The sequence below is a fragment of the Sorex fumeus genome, unplaced genomic scaffold, assembly GCF_029834395.1.
Source record: "Sorex fumeus unplaced genomic scaffold, SorFum_2.1 ptg000019l, whole genome shotgun sequence".
NCBI lineage: Eukaryota > Metazoa > Chordata > Mammalia > Eulipotyphla > Soricidae > Sorex > Sorex fumeus.
In genome coordinates this window covers 187,996-211,157 of record NW_026606076.1, presented here as the reverse complement: position 1 = coordinate 211,157, position 23,162 = coordinate 187,996, and the positions used below count along the sequence as shown (strand labels likewise).

Sequence of the window (23,162 nt, the reverse complement as noted above, 5' to 3'; positions counted from 1 at the left end):
TCCTGAATGCATGAGCCAGGAATAGCCCCTGTGCATCGTGGGTGTGACCCAAAAAGCAAAATATATATATGTAAACCCCACAAAACAAATCTGAGAGCTTGGAAAGGTTTTATTAAGACCATGGGGGGGCGGGGGGGGGGAATACAGTTTGTCTTCACCCTATCCTGCTGGGTCCCCTTCCGGGCACCCAAGCGATGGTCCAAGGCTTGGGACAGGGTCCCCCCTGGAGGAAAGTTCTTTGTTGCACCCCCGCATCCAGGAACTGCGAGCCAGGCCGCTTCACTGAGGCTGGGGTTCTCCTCCGGGGTCGCTGTGTTCTTCCCCAGGCTCCGCAGTGGGAGAGTCGGCAGGTGGCTGTGATGGGGGGGGGTTGCGGTCAGGAAACAGGGGTGTCGGTCTCCCCCTTCCCCCCGTGTGCGCTTTCCCTTCTGACACTTGCCTGTGTCTACCCCAGGGTCCGTTCACAATTCATGGGGCAGGGGGCGTGTCTATGCCATAGGAATTTTTTTTTCTTTTTTGGCTTTCTGGGTCACACCTGGCGATGCCCAGGGGTTCCTCCTGGCTCATGCACTCAGGAATCACCCCTGGCGGTGCTCAGGGTACCCTATGGGATGCTGGGATTCGAACCCAGGTTGGCCTCGTGCAGGGCAGACGCCCTCCCCGCTGTGCTGTTGCTCCAGTCCCCATAGGATTTTTTTTGATTCACCAAGTCCCAGCCACTCCACTCCGAGTCTAGGGGGACCCCCCACCCACCCACCCACTTACCCACCCATCACACTCACCGAGGCGCCCGGCTGGGCCGAGCTCATGTGGGCGTGGAGCAGGGCGGCCACTTCATCCTGTTCGGCCTCCAGGGCGATGGCCAGGGCACTGGTGCCCTCCTGAGGGTCGGCGGGGGCCGTCAGGCTACTGATGTTGGCGCCCACCCCCGCCCCCCCATACCCACCCAGCCAGCCGCCTTCTTGCCCACCCCCCACCCCACCCCGGGGCCCGCTCACGTTGTCCAGGAGGGCCGCGTCGCAGCCCGGCTGGGCCAGCAGCAGGCGGACGGTGTCCAGGCGGCCGTACTCGCTGGCGCACATCAGCGCGGTGGCCCCGTCCGCGTCCTGCGCGTTCACGTCCGCGCCGCAGGCCAGCAGCGCGGCCACCATGTCCTGGCGGCCGTGGCTGATGGCCAGCATCAGGGCCGTCTGCCCCGTCTGGGTGTCGGGGCGGGGGGAGGAAGGAGAGGAGTCGGCCGGGGTGGGGGGGTGCGGGAGCGCGCGGGTGGGGGGTGGGCAGCCGAGCGCCCCTTACCTGGCTGGCCTTGGCGTTCACGTCCCCCATGCCGAAGAGCCTGCGCACCACGGCCTCGTCCTCCTCCCGGCCGCCGGACGCCAGCGCCGAGAGCATCAGGGCCGAGTAGCCCGCCCGGTTCTGCCGGTCCACGTCACACACCCCTGGGGGGGGGGGAGGGGGCAGTGAGCCCACCCGGTCCCCTCTGCCGGCAAGAGCTGATGAGGCACCTGCCCGCCAGGGGGCGCTCCAGCAACACCTGGGTGAAGCCTTGGGGCGCTCTTAGGGCTTCCTGGGACTCTTAGTGTGTGTGTGTCTGTGTCCTGAGCCTCTTACTCTGTGTGTGTGTGTGTGTCCTGGGCCTCTTACTCTGTGTGTGTCTGTGTGTCCTGGGCCTCTTACTCTGTGTGCATGCGTGCGTGTGTGTCCTGAGCCTCTTACTCTGTGTGTGTGTGTGTGTCCCGGTCCCTTGGGACAATAATGGGCAGGAGCAGAAGGATTGAAAACCACCCTGGGGCTGCAGAGATAGCAAAGCAAGGAAGCTGCTTGCTTGACACAGAGCGACCCCATTGTGGTTCTTCCTGGGCAGCCCAATCAGTCCACAGAGCCGCAGTAGGTGTGATCCCTGAGCACCGCCCAGTGTGCCCCACCCCCACCCCAATAAACAAAATGATAACTGCATTGAGTGGAGATCCTGCAGCAGAGAGCCTTCGAGAATCTGACTTGTGGGTCAGAGACATGCTACATCAAGTAAGGCACTTGCCTTGGCACACAGCCGACCGGGTTTTCATCCCTGGCACCCCAAGTGATGCCTCGAGCACTGAGACAGGATTAAACCCTGAGCCCAGCTAGGTGTGGCCCCAAACCAAATTTTTAAAACATGTTCTTGGTTTTGGGGCCACACGCAGAAGAGCTCAGGGTTTGCTATTGGCTTTACACACAAGGATCATCCCGCAGGCTGGGGGTACCATGTGGGGTGCCAGGGGTTGAAACCAGGTCAGCCGCTTGCAAGACAAGCACCTTCCCCGCAGGACTATTTTTTCTGGTATACAGTCAAATATATTTTTGTTAAAGTTTTGGGGGGGGGTCACATCTGGCGCTGCTCGGGAATTACTCCTGACTCCTTTCTCAGGAGTTATTATTGGCGGGGACCGGGAGACCCTCTGGGGTGCTGGGGATTCAACCGGGGTGGACCGCTTGCAAGGCAAGTGCCCTCTTTGCTGTCCTAGTGCTCCAGGCGGGGCCAAATTCTGCGTGGGAGCTATGGTACAGCGGGTCAGGCTTTTGCCTTCCACGCAGTCCACTCGGCTCAATCCTAGGCAACCCGTACCCTGCCAGAAGTAATTCCTGAGTGCAGAGCCAAGAGTAAACCCTGAGCATCACGGAGTGTGACACACACACACACACCGCACACACACACAAAAGCTAAAGCTCTACCTCTGCGTTCCCACAGCCGGCCACGAGGGGGCGACGCCTCCCCGCATTTCACCCCCTTGAAATTTTGGGCAGAAGCAACTGCCCAAAATTGAGCTGGATTTTGGGTTTGGTTTTGGTTTTGGCTTTTTGGATCGCACCTGGCGATGCTCAGGGGTCCCTCCTGCCTCTGCACTCGGGAGTTATTCCTGGTAGCATTCAGGGGACCATATGGGAAGCCAGGGATCGAACTCGGTTGCGTGCAAGGCAAACCCCGTACCCATTGGACTATAGCTCCAACCCAAAACTTTAGCTTTTTTTTTTTGTGGGGGGGGGGAGAATCACACCCTGCAATGCTCAGGGGTTACTTCTGGCTCATGCACTCAGGAGTTACTCCTGGAGGTGCTCGGGGGACCATATGGGATGCTGGGGATCGAACCCGGGTCAGCCGCGTGCAAGGCAAACGCCCTCCCCGCTGTGCTATCGCTCCCAAAATTCAGCTCTAATGAGCCCCAGAGCTCCTTGCAAAGTGTAGAGGAGGCCACGCTCTCCACGCTGGCCCCTGAAACTCCCGAGAAAGGTCCAGCGGGGTCACTGCCCTCCTCTGCCTGAAATCCCCGCCCCCCCCCCCGCCCTCCAGCCCGTGCTTTGGGCCGATGCAGACCCGTGTCCAGCAGCAGGCTGGCGATGGTCAGGTTCCCGTGGGACACGCTGTAGTGCAGCGCCGTGTTCCCGTTGCCGTCTGCCAGGTTCACCACGTGTGCCAGCAGCTCGGGGCCCATGCGCGCCACCGCGCTCAGCACCCCGGCCACCGCCTCCGGCCGCGAGCGCCGCTGGCTGGACACGCGAAACCACTCCTGAGCCACCAGGCGCGCGGCGCCCTGCAGACAGACGGACAGAACAAAACCGACAGGTCGGGCGAGGCGGCAGGGGAAGCTCACGGTGCCCTGGTTCCATCCCCAACCTCAGATGTAAATGCGCGCCCCCAGAGACCCAGGAGAGCACTTACTTGGGGGGGTCCCTGAGCACAGAGCCAGGAATAAGCCCTAAGCACTGCCGGGCATGACCCCCAATAAGGCAGAGAGCACTTACTTGGGGGGATCCCTGAGCACAGAGCCAGGAATAAGCCCTAAGTACTGCCCGGGTATGGCCCCCAATAAAGCAGAGAGCACTTACTTGGGGGGATCCCTGAGCACAGAGCCAGGAATAAGCCCTAAGTACTGCCGGGCATGACCCCCAATAAGGCAGAGAGCACTTACTTGGGGGGATCCCTGAGCACAGAGCCAGGAATAAGCCCTAAGTACTGCCGGGCCTGACCCCCAATAAGGCAGAGAGCACTTACTTGGGGGGATCCCTGAGCACAGAGCCAGGAATAAGCCCTAAGTACTGCCCGGGTATGGCCCCCAACAAAGCAGAGAGCACTCATTTGGGGGAGTCCAGGAGTGAAAGGTACGGAGACAGATCAGGGCTTTGGGGTAACCAGGGGAAGGTCGGCGCTGTCCGGGGGCAGGGGACGGCCGCGGTTAGCTGCGACATCGACACAGGTGCGGTGACTCCTGGCTGAGAACCCCCCACCCCCACCCCCGACATGATCCTGTCCAAGGGGCGTCCAGCACTCACGCCACTATCGCGGGCGGCCCCTCGTGGCCGGCTCAGCTGCCGCTGCAGCGCTGCGCACGCCTCCCGCAGCCGTGGACTCAGCTCGCACCTATGGGTGGGGGGGCAGAGAGGAGGCGTCTTCCAGGGATGGGGTGGGGGGACGGGGACAGGAAAGGGGGCCACTGCCCCCGTCCCCCAACATGTGCCCCTGGCGCCTGGACTCACCCTCCTGGCTCAGCCGCTGGGGGCTCGGCCTCGGCTGCTGACTCGGGCCCCGGGGTGTCCTGGTTGCATCCCCCGCCACTCTCGTCCCCCGAACCCGAGGAACTGCTCCTCCCGGCGGCCTCCTCGGGGGCGCCTTCGTCGCTGCCACTGTCACTCTCCTCCTCGCTGGATGAGCTTTCGTACCTGGGAGGCCAGTGGCCAGTGGCGTTTGCTGAGTTTAACCCCTGGTAGGTGCGTTTTTGTTTATTCGGGTCTTTTTTGGTTCGGGGTGGGGGGGTAGGACCACAGCCGACGATGCTCAGGACTTACTTCTGGCATCATTCAATGATCCCTGAGGATCCTGGCATCACCCTGGATGCTCAGGGATCACTCCTGGCGGGTTCTATGGGATGCCGGGGATCAAACCCGGGGACTGTGGCCTGCCAAGCAAGCCCCCTCCCCACTGTCCTATCTCTCCGGGCCCTGGGGGGCGGGGGTTCATCCTGCGGTCCTGCGAGCTGGTCTGTGTCCCACACCGCCCAATCCGCTCACAGGGGGAAGGTCCTGAGCCTTGCTAAGCCCACGCGGTGGTGCCCAGGGGCAGCGCCGGGGTTCAGACCCCAGTTCACATCCATCCCCACAGATGTCGCTGGGGTGGGTGGTCGGGGTGGGCAAAGCGCTCACTCTCCATTGAGGACCCCCACGAACTGCAGGCTCTTGGGACCGGAGCTGGGCTGGGCACCCGCTGTACCGTCTCTCTTCTTCATGATGGATTTGAGGGTGGTGCCTGGCCGGGAGGGGAGAAGGACACTGAGCTCCAGGGTGGCCGCCAAAGCAGGGCCAGGGGCCAGGGCACTGGGGGCCGGGCACTCACTCGGGGGCGCCGCGGCGGCCTTGTCCGCATCGGGGGGGTCGGGGCGGGTTCTCCGGGGTCCCGGCGGCGGCGGCCTCCGCGGGGCACTCGGTCTGCGTGGCCTTCTCGGCCTGGACCCACGGGGTCTGCGTGGCGGCCTCCCGCGGCTGGGCACCGGCGTCCGCGTCGGGCTCCCCGTCCACCGCCGCGCGGGTGTCCTCGAGCTCCCGCAGGCGGCCCCGCAGCAGCTCCAGCTCGCGCTCGGCGCCGGCCGGTAGCCCGAGCAACGCCTCGGTCACCCACGCGTCCACCTCGACGGCGTCGGGCACCGCCTCCACGCCGGCCTCCCGGGTCTCCCACACCGCCTGCGCCCCGGCCTCTCGGCTCTCCGGCTCGGCCTGGACGGCCGCCTCCCGCGCCGGGGGCGCCCGGTCCGCGGCCCCGTCGTCCGCCCCGTCGAGGCCCCGCAGTGCGCCCTCGCTGCGCCCGGCGGCCGGCACATCGGGACCCTCGGCCCGGGGGCTGGCCCGGGAGCGGCCGCCGCCGCGCTCCGAGGTGGCCAAGCGCTCGGTGAGCCGCCGGAGCCGGGCGAGCTTGTCCGGGCGCGCCTCGGCCTCCCCGTCGGGCTCCGCCGCCGGCGGCCCGCGGCCCGCCAGCAACCGCGCCTTCTCGGCGCGCAACACGCGCACCTGCTCCTGCAGCTCGGGCAGCGCGCGCGCCTGGTCCTCGAGCTCACGCAGGCGCCGCAGTGCCAGGGCCATCTGCTCCCGCACCAGCTGCAGCTGCGCGGGGCCCGGCGAGGCCGGCGCGGGGTGGGGGGCGGGCCCGGGCGCGGGGCTGAGCCCCCCGGAGCCGCCCCCTCGGGCCGGGCTGAGCGCGCGCTCCCGCGCCCGCGCCTGTGCCAACTCCAGCCGTCGGCTGGTCTCCAGGAGCGTGTGCTCGACGCGCGGGTTGCGCACGGGCGCGCGCGGCGACAGCGGGGGCAGCAGGAGGCCCCCCGAGGGCGCGCCCGGGGACAGGGCGCCCGGCGCTGCCGCTCCGCCGCCGTCATCGCTGGCCAGGGACTCGCTGGACGTCCAGGCGCCGGGACTGCGCACGCCCGCCACGCCGGCCCGGGGAGCGCGGGGACGGCGCGCGGGTGACGGGCCTGGGGTCCGGCGGATGACCGGGCCGCGCTCCAGCTCGTCCACGTACTTGAGGAAGTCCAGGTCCAGGTGAAAGCCGTAGGGCGTCTCCACGGAGTAGGGCGAGCTGGGGCTGCGGGCACCCCCGGCGGGGCCCGGGCACAGGCGAGGGCCCCCCAGGTCTGTGGGCGTGATGGGGGGGGCGTAGGGAGCCGTCAGGCCGGGGAGAACCGAACCGGGAGGAACTGGACAGACGGAGCGACGTGGACGCCACCCCCACGACGACACACCTGGCCCAGCTTCCCCCAAAGCAGACCCCCAGAAAGCCAGGCGCTTGGAGAGAGGGGCTTGGAGAGAGAATCCGGGGAGGGGGGCGCTGGCCTTGCACGCGCCCGACCCGGATTGGAGCCTTGGCACCCCAAAGAGTCCTCGGAGCACCAGCAGGAGTGATTGCTGAGTGCAGAGCCAGGAGTGGCCCCAAAATAATAAAAACAGAAAGCCGGGCGCGTGCATTTTTATTGAGCGCCTAGAACATGCCAAGCGCACTCACTTCCGGGCGCTGGGTTCGGGGACACCCCTTGCCCTCGCATCCCCGGGGGTGAAACACCATCGACCCAGTTGGTGCTTTGGGCATTTGCTCTAGCTCTTGCGGGCCCAGTAACGGTCTCCATCCTGAGACTTGTTGTTACTGTGTTTGGCATATTGAAAACATCATGGGTAGCTTGCCAGGCTTTGCTGTTAACAAGATAAAATGTTGTGGCTGGGGGCGGGGTCTGAGCTTTGGCCTTCAGGGAAAGTTTCCTGCCCCCTGGGTGGGGTGAGACTTAGAAATGTTTCCCTGGTGGGCCCGGCACGGCACGACCCAACAGGGGTAAAGTAGCTCGCCTTGAGCGTAGCAGACCTGGGTTCGAGCTCCATAGGTTCCTGCCAGGAGTGTTCCCTAAGTGCACAGTCAGGACTAAGCCCTGAGCATCGCTGCGCATGGCCAAACAACAACAGCAAAAATGTTTTAGGGGGCTGGAGCGATAGCACAGCGGGTAGGGCATCTGCCTTGCACGCGGCCAACCCAGGTTCGATTCCCAGCATCCCATATGGTCCCCCGAGCACCGCCAGGAGTGATTCCTGAGTGCATGAGCCAGGAGTATCCCCTGAGCATCGCCGGGTGCGACCCAAAAAGCAAACAAAAGTTTTAGGGGGCTGGAGTGATAGCACAGCGGGTAGGGCGTCTGCCTTGCACGCGGCCAACCTGGGTTCGATTCCCAGCATCCTGTATGGTCCCCCGAGCAACGCCAGGAGTGATTCCTGAGTGCAAAGCCAGGAGTAACCCCTGAGCATCGCCGGGTGCGACCCAAAAAGCAAAAGAAAAAAAATTTAAGAAGAAAAAAACCAAAAATTAAAAAAGTTTTGGGGCCAGAGCGATAGATAACACAGTGAGTAGGGGGTTCGATCCTCAGCATCCTATAGGGTCCCCCAAGCCCTGCCAAGAATGATTCCTGAGTGCAGAGCCAGTACGTAACCCCTGAGCATTGCCGAGTGTGACCCAAAAAGCAAAAAAAAATTTTAAAAAAATGTTTTTCAGGGTTTTTCGGGGCTGGAGAGATAGCACAGCGGGTAAGGCATTTTCCTTGCACGCGGCCGACCTGGGTTCGACTCCCAGCATCCCATATGGTCCCCTGAGCACCGCCAGGGGTAATTCCTGAGTGCATGAGCCAGGAGTAACCCCTGAGCATCCCCGAGTGTGAGCCAAAAAGCAAAAAAAAAAATTTTTTTTAATGTTTTTCTCTGATGACCCCACCCCAGTCTGGGACAGAAGGTGAGAATAACTCACCTGTGAGGGAGGCGGGAGAAGAGGTGGGCCAATCTGGGGAGGGGTTGGCCTTCTATGCCACATGTGATTGGCTGGCCCAGATCACAAACTAGCCAACGGGCGTTGAGGAAGAGTCCTTAGCCCCTCCCCTCCCCTCCCTCCCATCCACACTCCAGGGTTCCCAGGGTGGACGTGCTTAAGGGCTTTTGGGTTTCGTTTTGTGTTGTTTGCACACTCACCGGGCAGGTTCTGATTCAGAGCAAACTTGGCCATGTTTTCTGCAGTCCCCGCTAGGCGCACCCTGGAAAAAGCATCCCCACCCCCGCACCAGGGAGTAAGTTGGGGCGTCCCTCCCGCTGTGCCTCTGGGGGCAGCTATAGAGAGAGACCCCAGAGTTCCTCTGCACCCCAATCCATGCACACCCTCAGGCCCCCTCCTGAGGACGGAGTCAGAGGACAGCAGACAGGACCTCTGTAAGCGCTTGACTGACCCGCGTTCGATCCCCAGCACCCAGAAGGGTCCCCACTGGCCCCAAACACCACCAGGAGTTGAGCCCTGAGTGCATGAGCCAGGAGTAACCCCTGAGCATTGCCGGGTGTGACCCAGAAATAAAAAAAAAATTAAAAATTTTTTTAAAAAGGGGCTGGAATGGCTGGATCAATAGCACAGCGGGTAGGGCATTTGCCTTGCATTTGGCCAACCCGGGTTCAATTCCCAGCATCCCATATGGTCCCCCGAGCACTGCCAGGAGTGATTCCTGAGTGCAGAGCCAGGAGTAACCCCTGTGCATTGCCGGGTGTGACCCAAAAAGCAAATAAATAAATAAATATAAATAAAAAGGGGCTGGAGCAATAGCACAGCAGGTAGAACGTTTGTCTTGCACGCGGCCGACCCGGGTTCAATTCCCAGCATCCCATATGGTCCCCTGAGCACCGCCAGGGGTGATTCCTGAGTGCATGAGCCAGGAGTAACCCCTGAGCATTGCTAGGTGTGACCCCCAAAAGCAAAAAAAAATTTTTTTTAATAAAGGAAAATCAGAAGGCCATAAAGGGGTTGGGCCCCTCTGGGAAGCTTTCAGATGCCAGGAGAATACTTACTATCATTTACCTACTGGCTGCCTTTCCCGTCACCTGTAAACCAACCCCCCGCCCCCCGGGGCCCAGGGAAACCTTCAGGGCTGACAATTCATAACTTGCCAGCCTGAGTTCGATTCCCGGGGTCGCCCACATACATCACCGTGCCCAATCCTGGCAGCTAGCTGTGTGGGATCCCAGGTAGACCATCAGGGGTCTCCTGCCCCCACCCAAACCAGACATATCCAAGCACTGATGGAAAAGGGTGTGTGAGAGATCGAACTCGAGTGGAATTCAACCCCAGTTAAGCTCGGAACTGAATGTCTGAGCTGATCCCCAGAACCAAGTCAAGTGCAGACCGCCCACCGCCCCCACCCCCACTCCAGTCATCCAAACGTTATTTACAAAGAGGCAGTGGGAGAGCATCAATTACTAGGGGCTCGGGAGATGCCTCAAAGGGCTGGACTGCAGGCTTTGCCTCAGTTTTACCCCAGCACCCTGTGATCCCAGCGCACTGCTCGAAGCATCAACAGTTGTAGTTAGTCCCAGAATCAAACAGAAAATGATCGCAATCGGGGGCTGAGCACGATAGCACAGGTGGGGAAGGGCATTTACCTTGCACCCAGCCAACCCAGGTTCGATTCCCGACATCCCATAGGGTCCCCTGAGCACCGCCAGGAGTGATCCCTGAATGCAGAGCCAGGAGTAACCCAGGGGTGACCACCCCCTCCCCAAAAAAAGATACACTAAATGATGATATAAGTCAAATGTTGCCCCCGCCCATTCCGGAAGTGGTGGATCTTGTCAGTCACACGTTCCCAGTGGAGGAACTAAGGGGGCAGAGAAACTGGGTGAGGGGCTGTCTTCAGAGAAAGCTTTGCGGGCTGGAGCAATAGCACAGCGGGGAGGGCGCTTGCCTTGCACGCGGCCGACCCGGGTTCGATTCCCAGCATCCCATATGGTCCCCTGACACCTCCAGGAGTGATTCCTGAGTGCAGAGCCAGGAGTAACCCCTGTGCATCGCCGGGTGTGACCCAAAAAAAAAAACCCAGAAAAGGAAAAGGCTTTGCCGGGTTTATCTTGTTTTGTGTGGCGGGAGGACTTACTCCTGGCTCTACGCAAGCGCAGGGATCATTCCTCCCAGGCTCAGAGGACCATATGGGGTGCAGGGGATCGAACCCTGATGGTCCGCATGCAAGAGAAGCGTGCTGCCCGCTATACCGTTGGTCCAGCCCTGGCTTTGTTCATCCTGCAGGATCTCATCTAGGGGCCAGCACCTACCCAAGTCGGACTGTGCGTTCCAGACCCCGCTGACCATCATGGCCAACCACCTGCCACCCTTTTGACCTTCACCTTTGGTTTTTTAGCTTGGGGGCTCCACCGCGTGGTGCTCAAGAATCACTCCTGGCAGTGCTCAGGGGACCCACTTTGGTGTCAGTGATGGAACAGGAGCTGGCTGTGTGCAAGAAAAGTGCCTTGTGCCCCGTCCTCTTCCTCCAACCCTCTGCATTCTTCAGGGGATTTGATTATTTTGGGTTTTTTTTTTTTTTGCTTTTTTTTTGGGGGGGGTCACACCTGGCGATGCACAGGGGTTACTCCTGACTCTGCACTCAGGAATGACTCCTGGCGGTGCTCAGGGGACCATATGGGATGCTGGGAATCAAACCCGGGTCGGCCGCGTGCAAGGCAAACGCCCTACCCGCTGTGCTATCGCTCCAACCCCTGCATTCTTTTTAAAGACTTGTTCTGGGAGTGGGCTGGAGCGATAGCACAGCGGTAGGGCGTTTGCCTTGCCAGCAGCCAACATGGATGACCCGAGTTTGATTCCTCCGCCCCTCTTGGAGAGCCCAGCAAGCTACTGAGAGTATCTCGCCCGCACGGCAAAGCCTGGCAAGCTCCCCGTGGCGTATTCGATATGCCAAACACAGTAACAACAGGTCTCACGATGGAGATGTTACTGGGCCCGCTCGAGAAAATCGATGAACAACGGGAGGACAGGACAGTGACAGTTCTGGGAGTGGGATCACAACCAGCGGTGCTCAGTGGCCACAGATGTACACGGGAACATCTGTGGTGTCAGGATTCCAAAATTGACTATGGCCACAGCCACCTATGTGCAAGGCAGGGCCCTTCCCCTCTGTCCCTCTATCTCTCCATCTCTCCAGCCCACTCCTGTGAGGGTTACTTAATTTTATTTATTTTTGCAGTGACAGGGAGCAAACCAGGTCTCATGCACGCAAGGCATGCACTTCAGATTGAGTCATCTCCCTGGCCTCAAAATAATTTTTTTCCAATGTGTGGAGAAGCCTGTGTTCGTTCTCTCTCTCTCTCTCTCTCTCTCTCTCTCTCTCTCTCTCTCTCTCTCTCTCAATCTTTCTCTCTTTGTCTCTCATCTCTTCATCTCTCTCTCCTCTTTTTCTCTCCTCTCTCCTCTCTCCCTCTCTCTCTCTCTCTCTCTCTCTCTCTCTCTCTCTCTCTCTCTCTCTCCTGTCACACTTTTCTCTTTGAGGGACACCCCCAATTGTGCTCAGAGCTTCTGGCTCTGCACTCAGGGATCACTCCTGGCTCACTTGGGGAACCAAAGGCTTCCCTGAGTAAATTTATTTAAATAAAACTATTTTGCAGGGGCTGGAGCGATAGCACAGCGGGTAGGGTGTTTGCCTTGCACTCAGCCAACCCAGGTTCGATTCCCAGCATCCCATAGGGTCCCCCCGAGCACCACCAGGAGTAATTCCTGAGTGCAGAGCCAGGAGTAACCCCTGTGCATTGCCGGGTGTGACCCAAAAAGAAAAAAAAAACTATTTTGCAGGTGCCCAAAAGATAGTCCAGCTGGGAGGGAGGGCACTGGCCTTGCATGCTACCAACTTGTGTTCCATCCCCAGAACCCCACAGTGTCCCCCGAACCAGCCAGAAGTGATCCCTGAGCACAAAGCCAGGAATATCAGCCCTGAGAAGGGCCCCCCACCACCGCAAAAAAAAAAAAATTTGGTCTCACCAAAGAAAAAAGAAAAAAAACTCACACTGGTGATATGATATGGGTGAGGGGTAGCATAGATGCAAAACACAGACTCAACAATGCTGAAAACATGAGATTTAAGCCGCAACCACTGAAACTTTGTCATGTGCCTGTCCAGGTGACAGGCGGGGGTGGGGTGGGGAGAGACTATGGAAACACTGGTGGAAGCGGTGTTGATTAAAACTCAGCTATCAAGGGGCTGGAGCCATAGCACAGCGGGGAGGGCGTTTGCCTTGGACGCGGCCGACCCGGGTTCGATTCCCAGCATCCCATAGGGTTCCCCGAGCACCACCAGAAGTAATTCCTGAGTGCGTGAGCCGGGAGTAAACCCGGTCACAGTTCCTTCCTCAAAAATAAATAAAAGATGGGCTGTGTATCACCGGGTGTGACCCAAAAAAAGCAAAAAAAAATTTTTTTAATAAAATAAATAAATAAAAGATGTACAACTCAAAAAAGTAAAAGTTGGGGCTGGAGCAATAGCACAGCAGGTAGGGCGTTTGCCTTGCACGCGGCCGACCCGGGTTCGATTCCCAGCATCCCATAGGGTCCCCCGAGCACCACCAGGAGTAATTCCTGAGTGTGTGAGCCGGGAGTAAACCCTGTGCATCACCAGCTGTGACCCAAAAAAGCAAAATAAATACATAAATAAATAAAAATTAATAAGGCCCTAATAAGGCCCTCCCGTTGATCGTCGATTTGCTCGAGCGGGGCCCAGTAACGTCTCCATTGGAGACTTTGTTGTTACTGTGTCTGGCATATGGAATACTCTCGATAGCTTGCCGGGCTCTCCGAGAGGGGCGGAGGAATCGAACTCAGGTCGGCCATGTTAGCCGCTTGTAAGGCGAACACCCTACCCGCTGTGCCAGACACAGTAACAACAAAGTCTCCAATGGAGACGTTACTGTACTAATCATACAAATAAAAATTAAAATTAAAAAAAACCTCAGCTATCAGTAATTTTGTAAATCACAGTTTCTTCATCAAAAATAAACAAAAGATGGGGCTGGAGTAACCGCTGTGTATCGCCGGGTGTGACCCCCCCCAAAAAAAGCAAAAAATAACCACCAAATTTTAAATAAAATAAATAAATAAAAGATGTACAGCTCAAAAAAGTAAAAGTTGGGGCTGGAGCAATAGCACAGCGGGTAGGGCGTTCGCCTTGCACGCGGCCGACCCGGGTTCGATTCCCAGCATCCCATATGCCAGGAGTAATTCCTGAGTGCGGAGCCAGGAGTTAACCCTGAGCATCGCCGGGTGTGACCCAAAAAGCAAAGAAAAAAAAGTAAAAGTTAAAAAAAAAATTGGGGGGCTGGAGCGACAGCACAGCAGGTAGGGCATTTGCCTTGCATGCAGCCAACCCGGGTTCGATTCCCAGCATCCCATAGGGTCCCCTAAGAACCACCAGGGGTGATTCCTGAGCGCAGAGCCAGGAGTAACCCCTGTGCGTTGCCAGGTGCGACCCAAAAAGCAAAAAATAATAATAATAATAAAAAATTAATCTTTGGGCCACACAAGGCAGTGCTCAGGGAATCCCGGACTCCAGCAGGCCACGTTCTGCTCCAGCGACCCAGCCAGCTCCCAGGACCCAGAATTTCTTCCCATCTCAGCCCTTCTGAGCACCCACCCTGTTCCCCACCTCTGGTCCGCCCCCTCCAGGCTGGCAAGGAACTGCCGCGTTCTGACCCTCCGTCCGCAGCTGTTTCCTCTCTTCTGGCACCAGCTGCGGGGGTTCAGGGCCTGGAACAACCCGTCCGCTCTCTGTCTTGTTTGCAGGAAACAGCTGGAGGGGAGTGGGGACGTGGGTGGCAGAAACCTGGGGGGGGACTGTGGCCGGGCCTCTCCCTGGACGGTCGCCCGTGACAGCCGCAGAGAACCCAGTCACACCCCAGCGAGGCCGCGGGGAATGCGGGCAGGAGGTGGGAGCCAGCTGGAGGGCCCAGGGCAGGGGGATGGGAGGGGGCAACGCACTGAGGCTGGGTGGAGAGAGAGGTGGGTCCCCGGCCCCACCCTCAAATAGAGGGAGCTGCTAATAATAGTCACGCTTGGGCTAGGCACCATGAACCAGCGGCTATTCTGAGCCATTTAAAGAATTTCGTTTTTAACCATATGTTTTGGGGGTGGGTGCATCCTGGTTCGATCCCCGGCATCCCAGAGGGTCCCCAGAGCACCGCCAAGAGTGATTCCTGAGGGACTTGGAATGATAGCACAGCGGGGAGGGCGTTTGCCTTGCACACGGCTGACCCGGGTTCGATTCCCGGCATCCCCTATGGTCCCCCGAGCACCGCCAGGAGTAATTCCTGAGTGCATGAGCCAGGAGTAACCCCTGTGCATCGCCGGGTGTGACCCAAAATAAAAGTGATTCCTGAGCGCAGAGCCAGGAGGGGTTCACCCTCGCCCCCAAATAAAACTGCACTGTAGTACTGTCCTCCTGTTGTTCATCGATTTGCTCGAGCGGGCCCAGTAACATCTCCATCGTGAGATTTGTTGTTACTGTGTTTGGCACATCGAATACGTCACGGGGAGCTTGCCAGGCTTTGCCGTGCGGGCGAGATACTCTCGGTAGCTTGCCGGGCTCTCCGAGAGGGGCGGAGGAATCGAACTCGGGTCGGTCATGTTGGCCGCGTGCAAGGCAAATGCCTTACCCGCTGTGCTATCGCTCCATCCCAAATTATATTTTTTGTTTGTTTGTTTGTTTGTTAGTCTGTCAGTGCTCTGGGCTTACTCTGTGCTCGGGGATCACTCCTGGCGGGGTTCAAGGGACCCCATGGGGTGTGCAGGGATTGAACCCAGGTTGGCTGCCTGCGAGGCAAATGCCTTAACCCTGGTACTAGCCTCCAACCCCTAAAATTGCGTTTGTTCTGGGAGGGGCCCGGCGGCGAGGTGTGTGCGTGCGCTGCTTGTGTGAGCCCTGGTGAGTTGGATTTCCAGAGAATCACAAAAGAGGAGGGAAAAGAAAAAAAGAAAAACAAACACCAAATTCCTCTGCTGAAGCACGTCCCGTGGTTCCGAGAGACCCTCGGAGACACGCAACGATGGAATCGAGCTTGTTGTCAAGGTGTCACAGTAGAAGACAGGAACCCAGCCCACTGGGGTCAGCAGCCCGTCAGCCTGGTGGCCTCCTGGGGTCGGAGAGATAGCCCAGGGGTCAAGCCCTTGGCCTTCCCGCTGACCCCTGTAGGAATTCCGGCCTCCACCTACAGTTCCAGGAGCATCGCCAGGGGACGCGCCTGAGCACCGCACCAGGAATAGCCCCTGAGCACAGCAGGGTGAGGCCCCCCGCACCGACCCCGCCCAAATAAAAAAGATAAATAAACCTGCTTGGTCTTCTACGCCTTATTCCTTGGGTGTGGCTCTCCCAGCCTGCACCATCCCTGTCCTGTGCGCCCCTGATGATGAAGGGTCTGGGGGCTGCAGCCCGCACCCTGGTAACTCCCCGGATCGCCTCTCTGCTCCCAAGCCTGAGCTGTCAGATCTCGCTGCGGATGCAGTGCCTGAGACCCCCTCATTAGGCCGTCAGGAGGCGAAGCCAGACGCCCCCACTCCCGCCCCTGAGACTATTTTCGGGAACTGCATCGAGTCACAAACACCAAAGGGGCAGGAGGCAGGGGTGGGGGGGCGCGCCGGGAGGTGGAACCCCCTGCAGTTGGGGAAGAACCCGCAGACCCCCTCGGGTGCGGGGAGAGGTCCCCCCTCGAGCCAGGCACCCCACTGCACACCTCACCACAACCCCCCTCCCCAAATCCCCGTTGCTTCTAAAAACTCAGCCGTTTCCTGCAGGAAACTCCGCCGGGCGGTTCCATCCGCTGCTGCCCATTGTCTGTGGGGGCCCCCCCCTCCCCAGGCCGGTCGTCGCTCCCCCCAACACAGTTTCCTGAGCATCCCCCGCCCACCCACCCCCCAAATACAGACACACACACATGCACACAGAGTCAGGTCCGGTGCAAGGGGCTCGATGATGCAGTTCCCCCTGGGGCACAAGTGGAATTTTGGTCCCCAAAGTCGCTGGACGACCCCCTCCTCCCACCTCCTCAGACCCGTCCAGCCCCCCCCACCCCTGTCCAGCTGCTGGGGAGCGGGGCAGAGGGAGCGCGATGCCCCCGATCCACCGTCCACCCCGGCTGGAGAGGGAGCCGGGAGGGGTGTCCACTCTGCCCACCCCGTCTCATCGCACCTCTCCAAGCCCGCCGGAGAAGGGTCGAGAAGGACAGCGCCCCTGTCCTGTCCCGCGGCGTCCCCTGAGCCCCCCTCCCAGACCCCCCGGCGCCGGCGGTCCCCCTTAAGCTGCCCCCTTTACCTGCAGTCCAGGCCCCCGCCGCGCCCGCACCGGTGCCCGCCCCCTCGGGGCGCGGGGACGGGTTATCAAGCCCGGGCGCCTACCTGACGGCTCCGCCATCCAACCAGCGCGCGCGGAGTCCCGAGCGAGCCAATGGCAAGGCGAGGGGGGCGGGGCTTCGGAGGGCTGGACCCGGCGCGCGGGCGGAGCGCTGGGGCGTTTGCCCAGCCCGCCCGCCCTGCAGAGCAGCCGGCTAAGGACCGGCTCCCTGAGCTCCCGGGTGCCTTAGGTCCAGAGGGAAGGTTTGGTGGCCGGCTCGGCTCGTGGTATCGGGGTGATTAACAGGACCCCAGGCATTGCACTTTTTTTTTTTTTTTTTTTTTTGCTTTTTGGGTCACACCCAGCGGTGCTCAAGGGTTATTCCTGTCTCATGCACTCAGGAATTACTCCTGGTGGTGCTCAGGGGACCCTATGGGATGCTGGGAATCGAACCCGGGTTGGCCACGTGCAAGGCAAATGCCCTACCCGCTGTGCTATCTCTCCAGCCCCTGTTTTTTGCTTTTTGGGTTACACCCGCAATGCTCAGGGGTTATTCCTGTCTCATGCACTCAGGAGTTACTCCTGGCGGTGCTCGGGGGACTATATGGGATGCTGGGAATCGAACCCGGGTTGGCCACGTGCAAGGCAAATGCCCTACCCACTGTGCTATCTCTCCAGCCCCTGTTTTTTGCTTTTTGGGTCACGTCCGCAATGCACAGGGGTTCCTCCTGGCTCTGCACTCAGGAATTACTCCTGGCGGTGCTCGGGGGACCCTATGGGATGCTGGGAATCGAACCCGGGTCGGCCGCGTGCAAGGCAAACGCCCTACCTGCTGTGCTATTGCTCCAGCCCCAGGCTTTGCACTTCCTATGCCACTTTTCTGAACTGCCGCACCAAAATTCCCTCCTTGCATGTTCAACCTTGTGCATTTCCACCGGGAAGAATGGACCGTTGGCGGGGCTGGAGCAATAGCACAGCGGGTAGGGCGTTTGCCTTGCACGCGGCCGACCCGGGTTCGATTCCCAGCATCCCATGTGGTCCCCCGAGCACCGCCAGGAGGAATTCCTGAGTGCATGAACCAGGAGTAACTCCTGTGCATCGCCGGGTGTGACCCCCAAAAAAGCAAAAATAAATAAATAAAAAGAAAATAAATTAAAAAAAAAAAGAATGGACCGCTGGCGGGCTGGAGAGATGGCAGAGCGGCCACGGAGCTTACCTTGCAGGCTGCTCACCTTGGTCCGATGCCATCCGGTCCATGGATCCTGTCGGGACTCATCTCTGAGCACAGACCCAGCAATATACCCTGAGCGCCGCTGGGCGTGGCTAAGGGGGGGAAAAAAAATAAAAGAGGAATGTTGTCTATTTTTGTTTTAACTTGACGTTCATTTCCACTATCTGAAATCAGAAGATTCTCTAGAGTCCAGAGCGATAGTACAGCGGGCAGGGCGTTTACCTAGCACGCGGCTGACCCGGGTTCGATCTTCAGCATCCCATTAGGGTACTCCCAAGCATCATCAGAAATAATTCCTGCGGTTACCCCTTGAGCATCAGGGTTACCACAGATATGCCCTAAAAAAAACACACACACACGCACACACACAAACAAAAAAAAAAACCAAGCAGTCAAAAATAATAAAAAAATACATTGAGGGGGGCTGGAGAGATAGCACAGCGGGGAGGGCGTTTGCCTTGCACGCGGCCGACCCGGGTTCGATTCCCAGCATCCCATATGGTCCCCTGAGCACCGCCAGGAGTAACTCCTGAGTGCAGAGCCAGAAGTAACCCCTGTGCATAGCCAGGTGTGACCCCAAAAAGCAAAAAAAAAATTCATTGAGGGATCAGATGATAGCACAGTGGGGAGGGCACTTACCCTGCACGTGGCTGACCTAGGTTCGATCCCTGGCACCCCAGAAGGTCCCCTGATCTCCACTAGGAGTAATTCCTGAATGCAGACCCAAGAGTTACCCCTGAGTAACTTTTTTAGGTGCTGGGTGTGCTCCCCCAAAAACTGAAGAAGATTGCATTTTTGGTTTGGGGGGGGTAACATCCTTAATGCTCCCCTAGCACTGTGCTCTGGGGTCACTCAGCGGTGCTCAGGGGAGCCACTCACCTGGAGGCCTAAGCAGGTCTTGGCATGCCAAGCATGTACTCAGCCTGTATGTTCTCTCTCCGGGCTTGAACTTTCTTGTTTGTTTGTTTTTGACCACACCCGTCTGTGCTCAGGGGCTGACTCCTGGCTCTGTGCTCTGAGTCCTGGTGGGACTCGGAGGGACCGCCCCTCCGCCCGGGATGCCGGGGATCAAACCCAGGTCGGCTGCATGTGAGCCAATTTCCTTCATCCATATTTCATGTCTCTGACCCCACATGTATTTATTTTTCTATTTCAGGGCTGGTCATGTAATGAGATTTAAAGACGACCGCTGGACTAGAGCCGTTACCGACTGGATTCCACGGGATGTCAAAAGACCGCGTGGCCGCCCACCTACCAGATGGTCAGACTTCTTCATCAAGATCATGAACCATCGGTTTGAGGCTCTTCATGTTCCCGGAGCGAACAGATGCCATTGGGCTACACTAGCACGCGACAGGGACAAATGGAGACGTTACTGGCGCCCGCTCGAGCAAATCGACGACTAACGGGAAGTTAAGTGATTAAGTGATTTCAGGGTGCTGGGGTGCACCCCTGGATCTTCCACCTCCCAGGAATATATTCTGCCTCTGACCCAGCCGGAAAGAGTTTTGTCTTTTCCTCCCGGGAAACCACCGGGAGGGAATATTCCCTCCACTCTTTTCCTCTGTTCTCCCGGCCCCTGATCCAGGCTTTTCCTTCCCAGCTTTTTCCCACGGCTTCCGCACACATATGGTTGTCCAGACCCTTCTGCTGTGGACCTTAAGCCAAGCACAGGGGGGCAGGTCTAGAAGAGGGGGTGAGTGTGGTCTGGAGAGAGGAGTTAAGGTAGCCCGGCCCAGTTTGAGTCCTCGTACCACAGATGGTTCCTGAGCACAGAGCCAGGAGTAAGCCCTGAGTATCTATTTCCTCTAGATGTGGCCCCGACCAATCCCAAAATACCAACCAACAGATAGGGGGTCGTGTGGGGCAGGGGCTGTGTGCACGTGAGGCCTTGGGCAGGACCCAGATGTTCTGTCTTCCCTGGAAGCTCATCAATTCTCTGTCCCTGGGTGCTGGAGGCCGGTTGCCACACTGGGGTGTCTTTGCCAAATGCCTCTGTCTTTGCTCTTCTATTTTGGGGGGGAGCCAGTAGTTGGTTGTATCATCAGCAGGAGAGACAGCCCAGGGGATAGGGGCTTGCCGTATTTGTATGCATTGATTTTTTTGTACATATAATTTTATCGAATCACAGCAAGATACACAGTTATGAAGTTATTCAGACTATAACGTTCTGACACTGTCTCCTCATCAGTGTCCATTTTCCACCTGTGCGTGTGATTCTTCTGTTTTTTTTCTTGGGGGGGGTCACACCCGGCAATGCACAGGGGCCACTCTTGGCTTTACACTCAGGAATTACTCCTGGCGGTGCTCAGGGGACCCTATGGGATGCTGGGAATCGAACCCGGGTCGACCGCGTGCAAGGCAAACGCCCTGCCCGCTGTGCTATCTCTCCAGCCCCAAGAATTTATTTTTTTTTATTTTTATTTTTTTGGCTTTTTGGGTCACACCTGGCGATGCACAGGGGTTACTCCTGGCTCTGCACTCAGGAGTTACTCCTGGGGGTGCTCAGGGGGACCCTATGGGATGCTGGGAATCGAACCCGGGTCGGCCGCATGCAAGGCAAACGCCCTACCCGCTGTGCTACCGCTCCAGCCCCTGTGTGTGGATTCTTAACAGCCTTGGCTTGTTTGCCTGTTTTGTTTGTTTGTTTGGGGGATTCACACCTGGTGGTGTTCGGGGGTCACTCCTGGTGGGGCTTGGGGACCCCCTGGGGGAGTGCCAGGAACTGAACATGGGTCAGCTGAGTGCCAGGCAAGTTCCTTTCCTGCTGTACCATCTCTCCAGCCCCTCCTAACAGCATACGGGGGAGAGAGTGAACCCCTGCTCCGTGCCTCCTGTCCCAAGATGAAGCTTGAGGGAAGAGAGCAGGGGGGAGGGGTGGGGAGGGCAACTTCTGGGCACTGAGAGGGCACGTGAAGCCCTTGGGAGCTACTTTCAGCCCTTCATGCCAGTTCGAGAGGCTCCGGCCAATCTCCGGCAGCACCGCACCTCCTTCTGGAATGTGCCATGCAGGGGCCCCAGAAAAGCAGACCTGTTCTTCTCTCTTTCCACCCTCCCGACCTGTGGGGTTGAGAGCAGGACATCCTGGGCTGGGGGCTGTGACGAGTGACAAAACCTACCCCGTCCTGGACCCAAAAGAGAGGACAGTGGGGGAGGGCGTTTGCCTTGCACGCGGACAATCTAGTTCTATCTCCAGCATCACACAGGGTGCCCTGAGCCCCGCCAGGAGTGATCCCTGAGCACAGAACCAGGAGTAACCTCTGAGCACCGCTGGGCGTGACCCCAAAAGGTTTTGGTTTCAACACCAAAAACTCACCCTCTGTTTTCACCCCGAGACACCTCCTCCACCCTCCCTCCCCAGGTTCCACATGCTGTTACTTGTACCAGCAGAGAATGTTCTAGAATATCTTCCTGCTTCTTCTAGAAATCCTGAACCACACTCTTTAAGCCCACACCCTGACCCCAGCATTCTTTCTTCAAGCTAGAATGATTTACAACCGGCACCAGGCAGGAGTTTGAGTTGGACCGGCACATTCACCTCTGTCTCTGTTTCTGTCTCTCTGTCTCTGTCTCTCTGTCTCTCTCTGTCTCTCTGTCTCTGTCTCTGTCTCTGTCTCTCTCTCTCAGAGGGAGGCATGTCTTGTGGTGCTAGCAGAACCATGAACCCCAGGCTCTTCCATGAAAACTCACACTTAGGTTAAAAAGTCGTCTTTGGGGGCTGGAGTGATAGCACAGCGGGGAGGGCGTTTGCCTTGCACGCAGCCGATCCGGGTTCGATTCCCAGCATCCCATAGGGTCCCCTGAGCACCGCCACGAGTGACTCCTGAGTGAAGAGCCAGGAGGAACCCCTGTGCATCGCCAGGTGTGACCCAAAAAGCAAAAAAAAAAAAAAAGTCGTCTTTGTAGGATAGCACTGTGAGTAGGGTGCTTGCCGTGCACGCGGCTGACCTGGGGTTGAATCCCATCCCATAGGGGTCCCTGAGCCCTAGCAGGAGTGATTGCTGAGTGCAGAGCCAGGAGTAACCCCTGAGCATCGCTGGGGGTGCCCCCCTGGGGGAAAAAAGGCAGCTTTGGGGGGCTTAAGTCATAGTACAGCAGACACAGCACTTGCTTTGCACACGGAGGCTTCCATCCTCAGCACCCCATGGATCCCCCCGAGCACTGCCAGGAGTGATCCCTGAGCTCAGAGCCAGTGTCGGCCAGCCCTCAGCACCGCAGGGCGTGTCCCCCCCAACCAAAATAAACAACAACAACAAAAACTGAATTTCCTTGCAATGGGCGTTGAACTCAAGGCTGGGAACCAGGAGGTAAGTGGGTGTGCGCTGCTGACATCTAGTGGTCACCACTTGGCATGACAATTTCCACAAACCCTCTGCGGTATTCTGCAAAGCACCCAGTCCAAATCGACTTCCCCGGTGACACCGTAGATCAACCCTCCTAAAGAAAAAAATTCTTTTTCAACTGGATTCAAACCAGGGACTGAACCAGTGTCAGCCCTATGCAAGGCAAGAGCCTTCACCCTTTTCCCATCTTTTCACCCACAGCTCACTCCTATTGGCCTCATCAGCTAAGAGTTCATGCTTGCTTAAGTAGGTTATTTTTTTTACTTATTCATTTTGCTTTTTGGGTCACACCCGGCGATGCACAGGGGTTCCTCCTGGCTCTGCACTCAGGAATTACTCCTGGCGGCGCTCAGGGGACCATATGGGATGCTGGGAGTCGAACCTGGGTTGGCCATGTTGGCTGCGTGCAAGGCAAACGCCCTACCCGCTGTGCTATCATTCCAGTTCTTCTTCTTCTTCTTCTTCTTCTTCTTCTTCTTCTTCTTCTTCTTCTTCTTCTTCTTCTTCTTCTCCTCCTCCTCCTCCTCCTCCTCCTCCTCCCCACCCTCCTCCCCCTTCCCCTCCCCTCCCCTCCCCCTCCTCCTCCTCCTCCTCTTCTTCTTCTTCTTTTCTTCTTCTTCTTCTTTTCTCCTCCTCCTCCTCCTCTCCCCCTCCTCCTCCTCCTCCTCTTCTTCTTCTTCTTCTTCTTCTTCTTCTTCTTCTTCTTCTTCTTCTTCTTCTTCTTCTTCTTCTCCTCCTCCTCCTCCTCCTCCTTCTCTTCTCCTCCTCCTCCTCCTTCTCGTCCTCCTCCTCCTTCTCCTCCTTCTTCTCCTCCTCCTCCTCCTCCTTCTCCTTCTCTCCTCCTCCTCCTCCTCCTCCTCCTTCTCCTCCTCCTCCTCCTCCTCCTCCTCCTCCCCCCCTTTGGGACCACAC

General features: G+C 58.3%; 1 protein-coding gene across 1 annotated transcript; it reads right to left on the bottom strand.

Moving 5' to 3' along the window:
* Positions 1-201: 201 nt before the first annotated feature.
* On the bottom strand, positions 202-16,722 carry KANK3 (KN motif and ankyrin repeat domains 3). The gene is made up of 11 exons (XM_056113209.1): positions 16,659-16,722; positions 8,515-8,576; positions 5,366-6,650; positions 5,176-5,301; positions 4,513-4,695; positions 4,309-4,396; positions 3,353-3,569; positions 1,297-1,439; positions 999-1,199; positions 783-881; positions 202-354 (listed from the first exon to the last, which is right to left on the bottom strand). Exons 2-11 carry the CDS (start codon positions 8,546-8,548, stop codon positions 280-282), a joined length of 2,451 nt encoding a protein of 816 aa, XP_055969184.1. The 5' UTR covers positions 8,549-8,576; positions 16,659-16,722; the 3' UTR covers positions 202-279.
* Between the last annotated feature and the right edge of the window lie 6,440 nt (positions 16,723-23,162).

Excerpts from the sequence above, each read along its gene's own strand:
- KANK3 (XM_056113209.1), bottom strand. The coding sequence starts at position 8,548 with ATGGCCAAGTTTGCTCTGAATCAGAACCTGCCCG. Across the intron at positions 4,696-5,175 it reads GTGGGGGTCCTCAATGGAGA|GTACGAAAGCTCATCCAGCG; the intron begins GTGAGCGCTTTG and ends CTGGCCTCCCAG. Across the intron at positions 4,397-4,512 it reads CCAGCGGCTGAGCCAGGAGG|GTGCGAGCTGAGTCCACGGC; the intron begins GTGAGTCCAGGC and ends CCCCACCCATAG.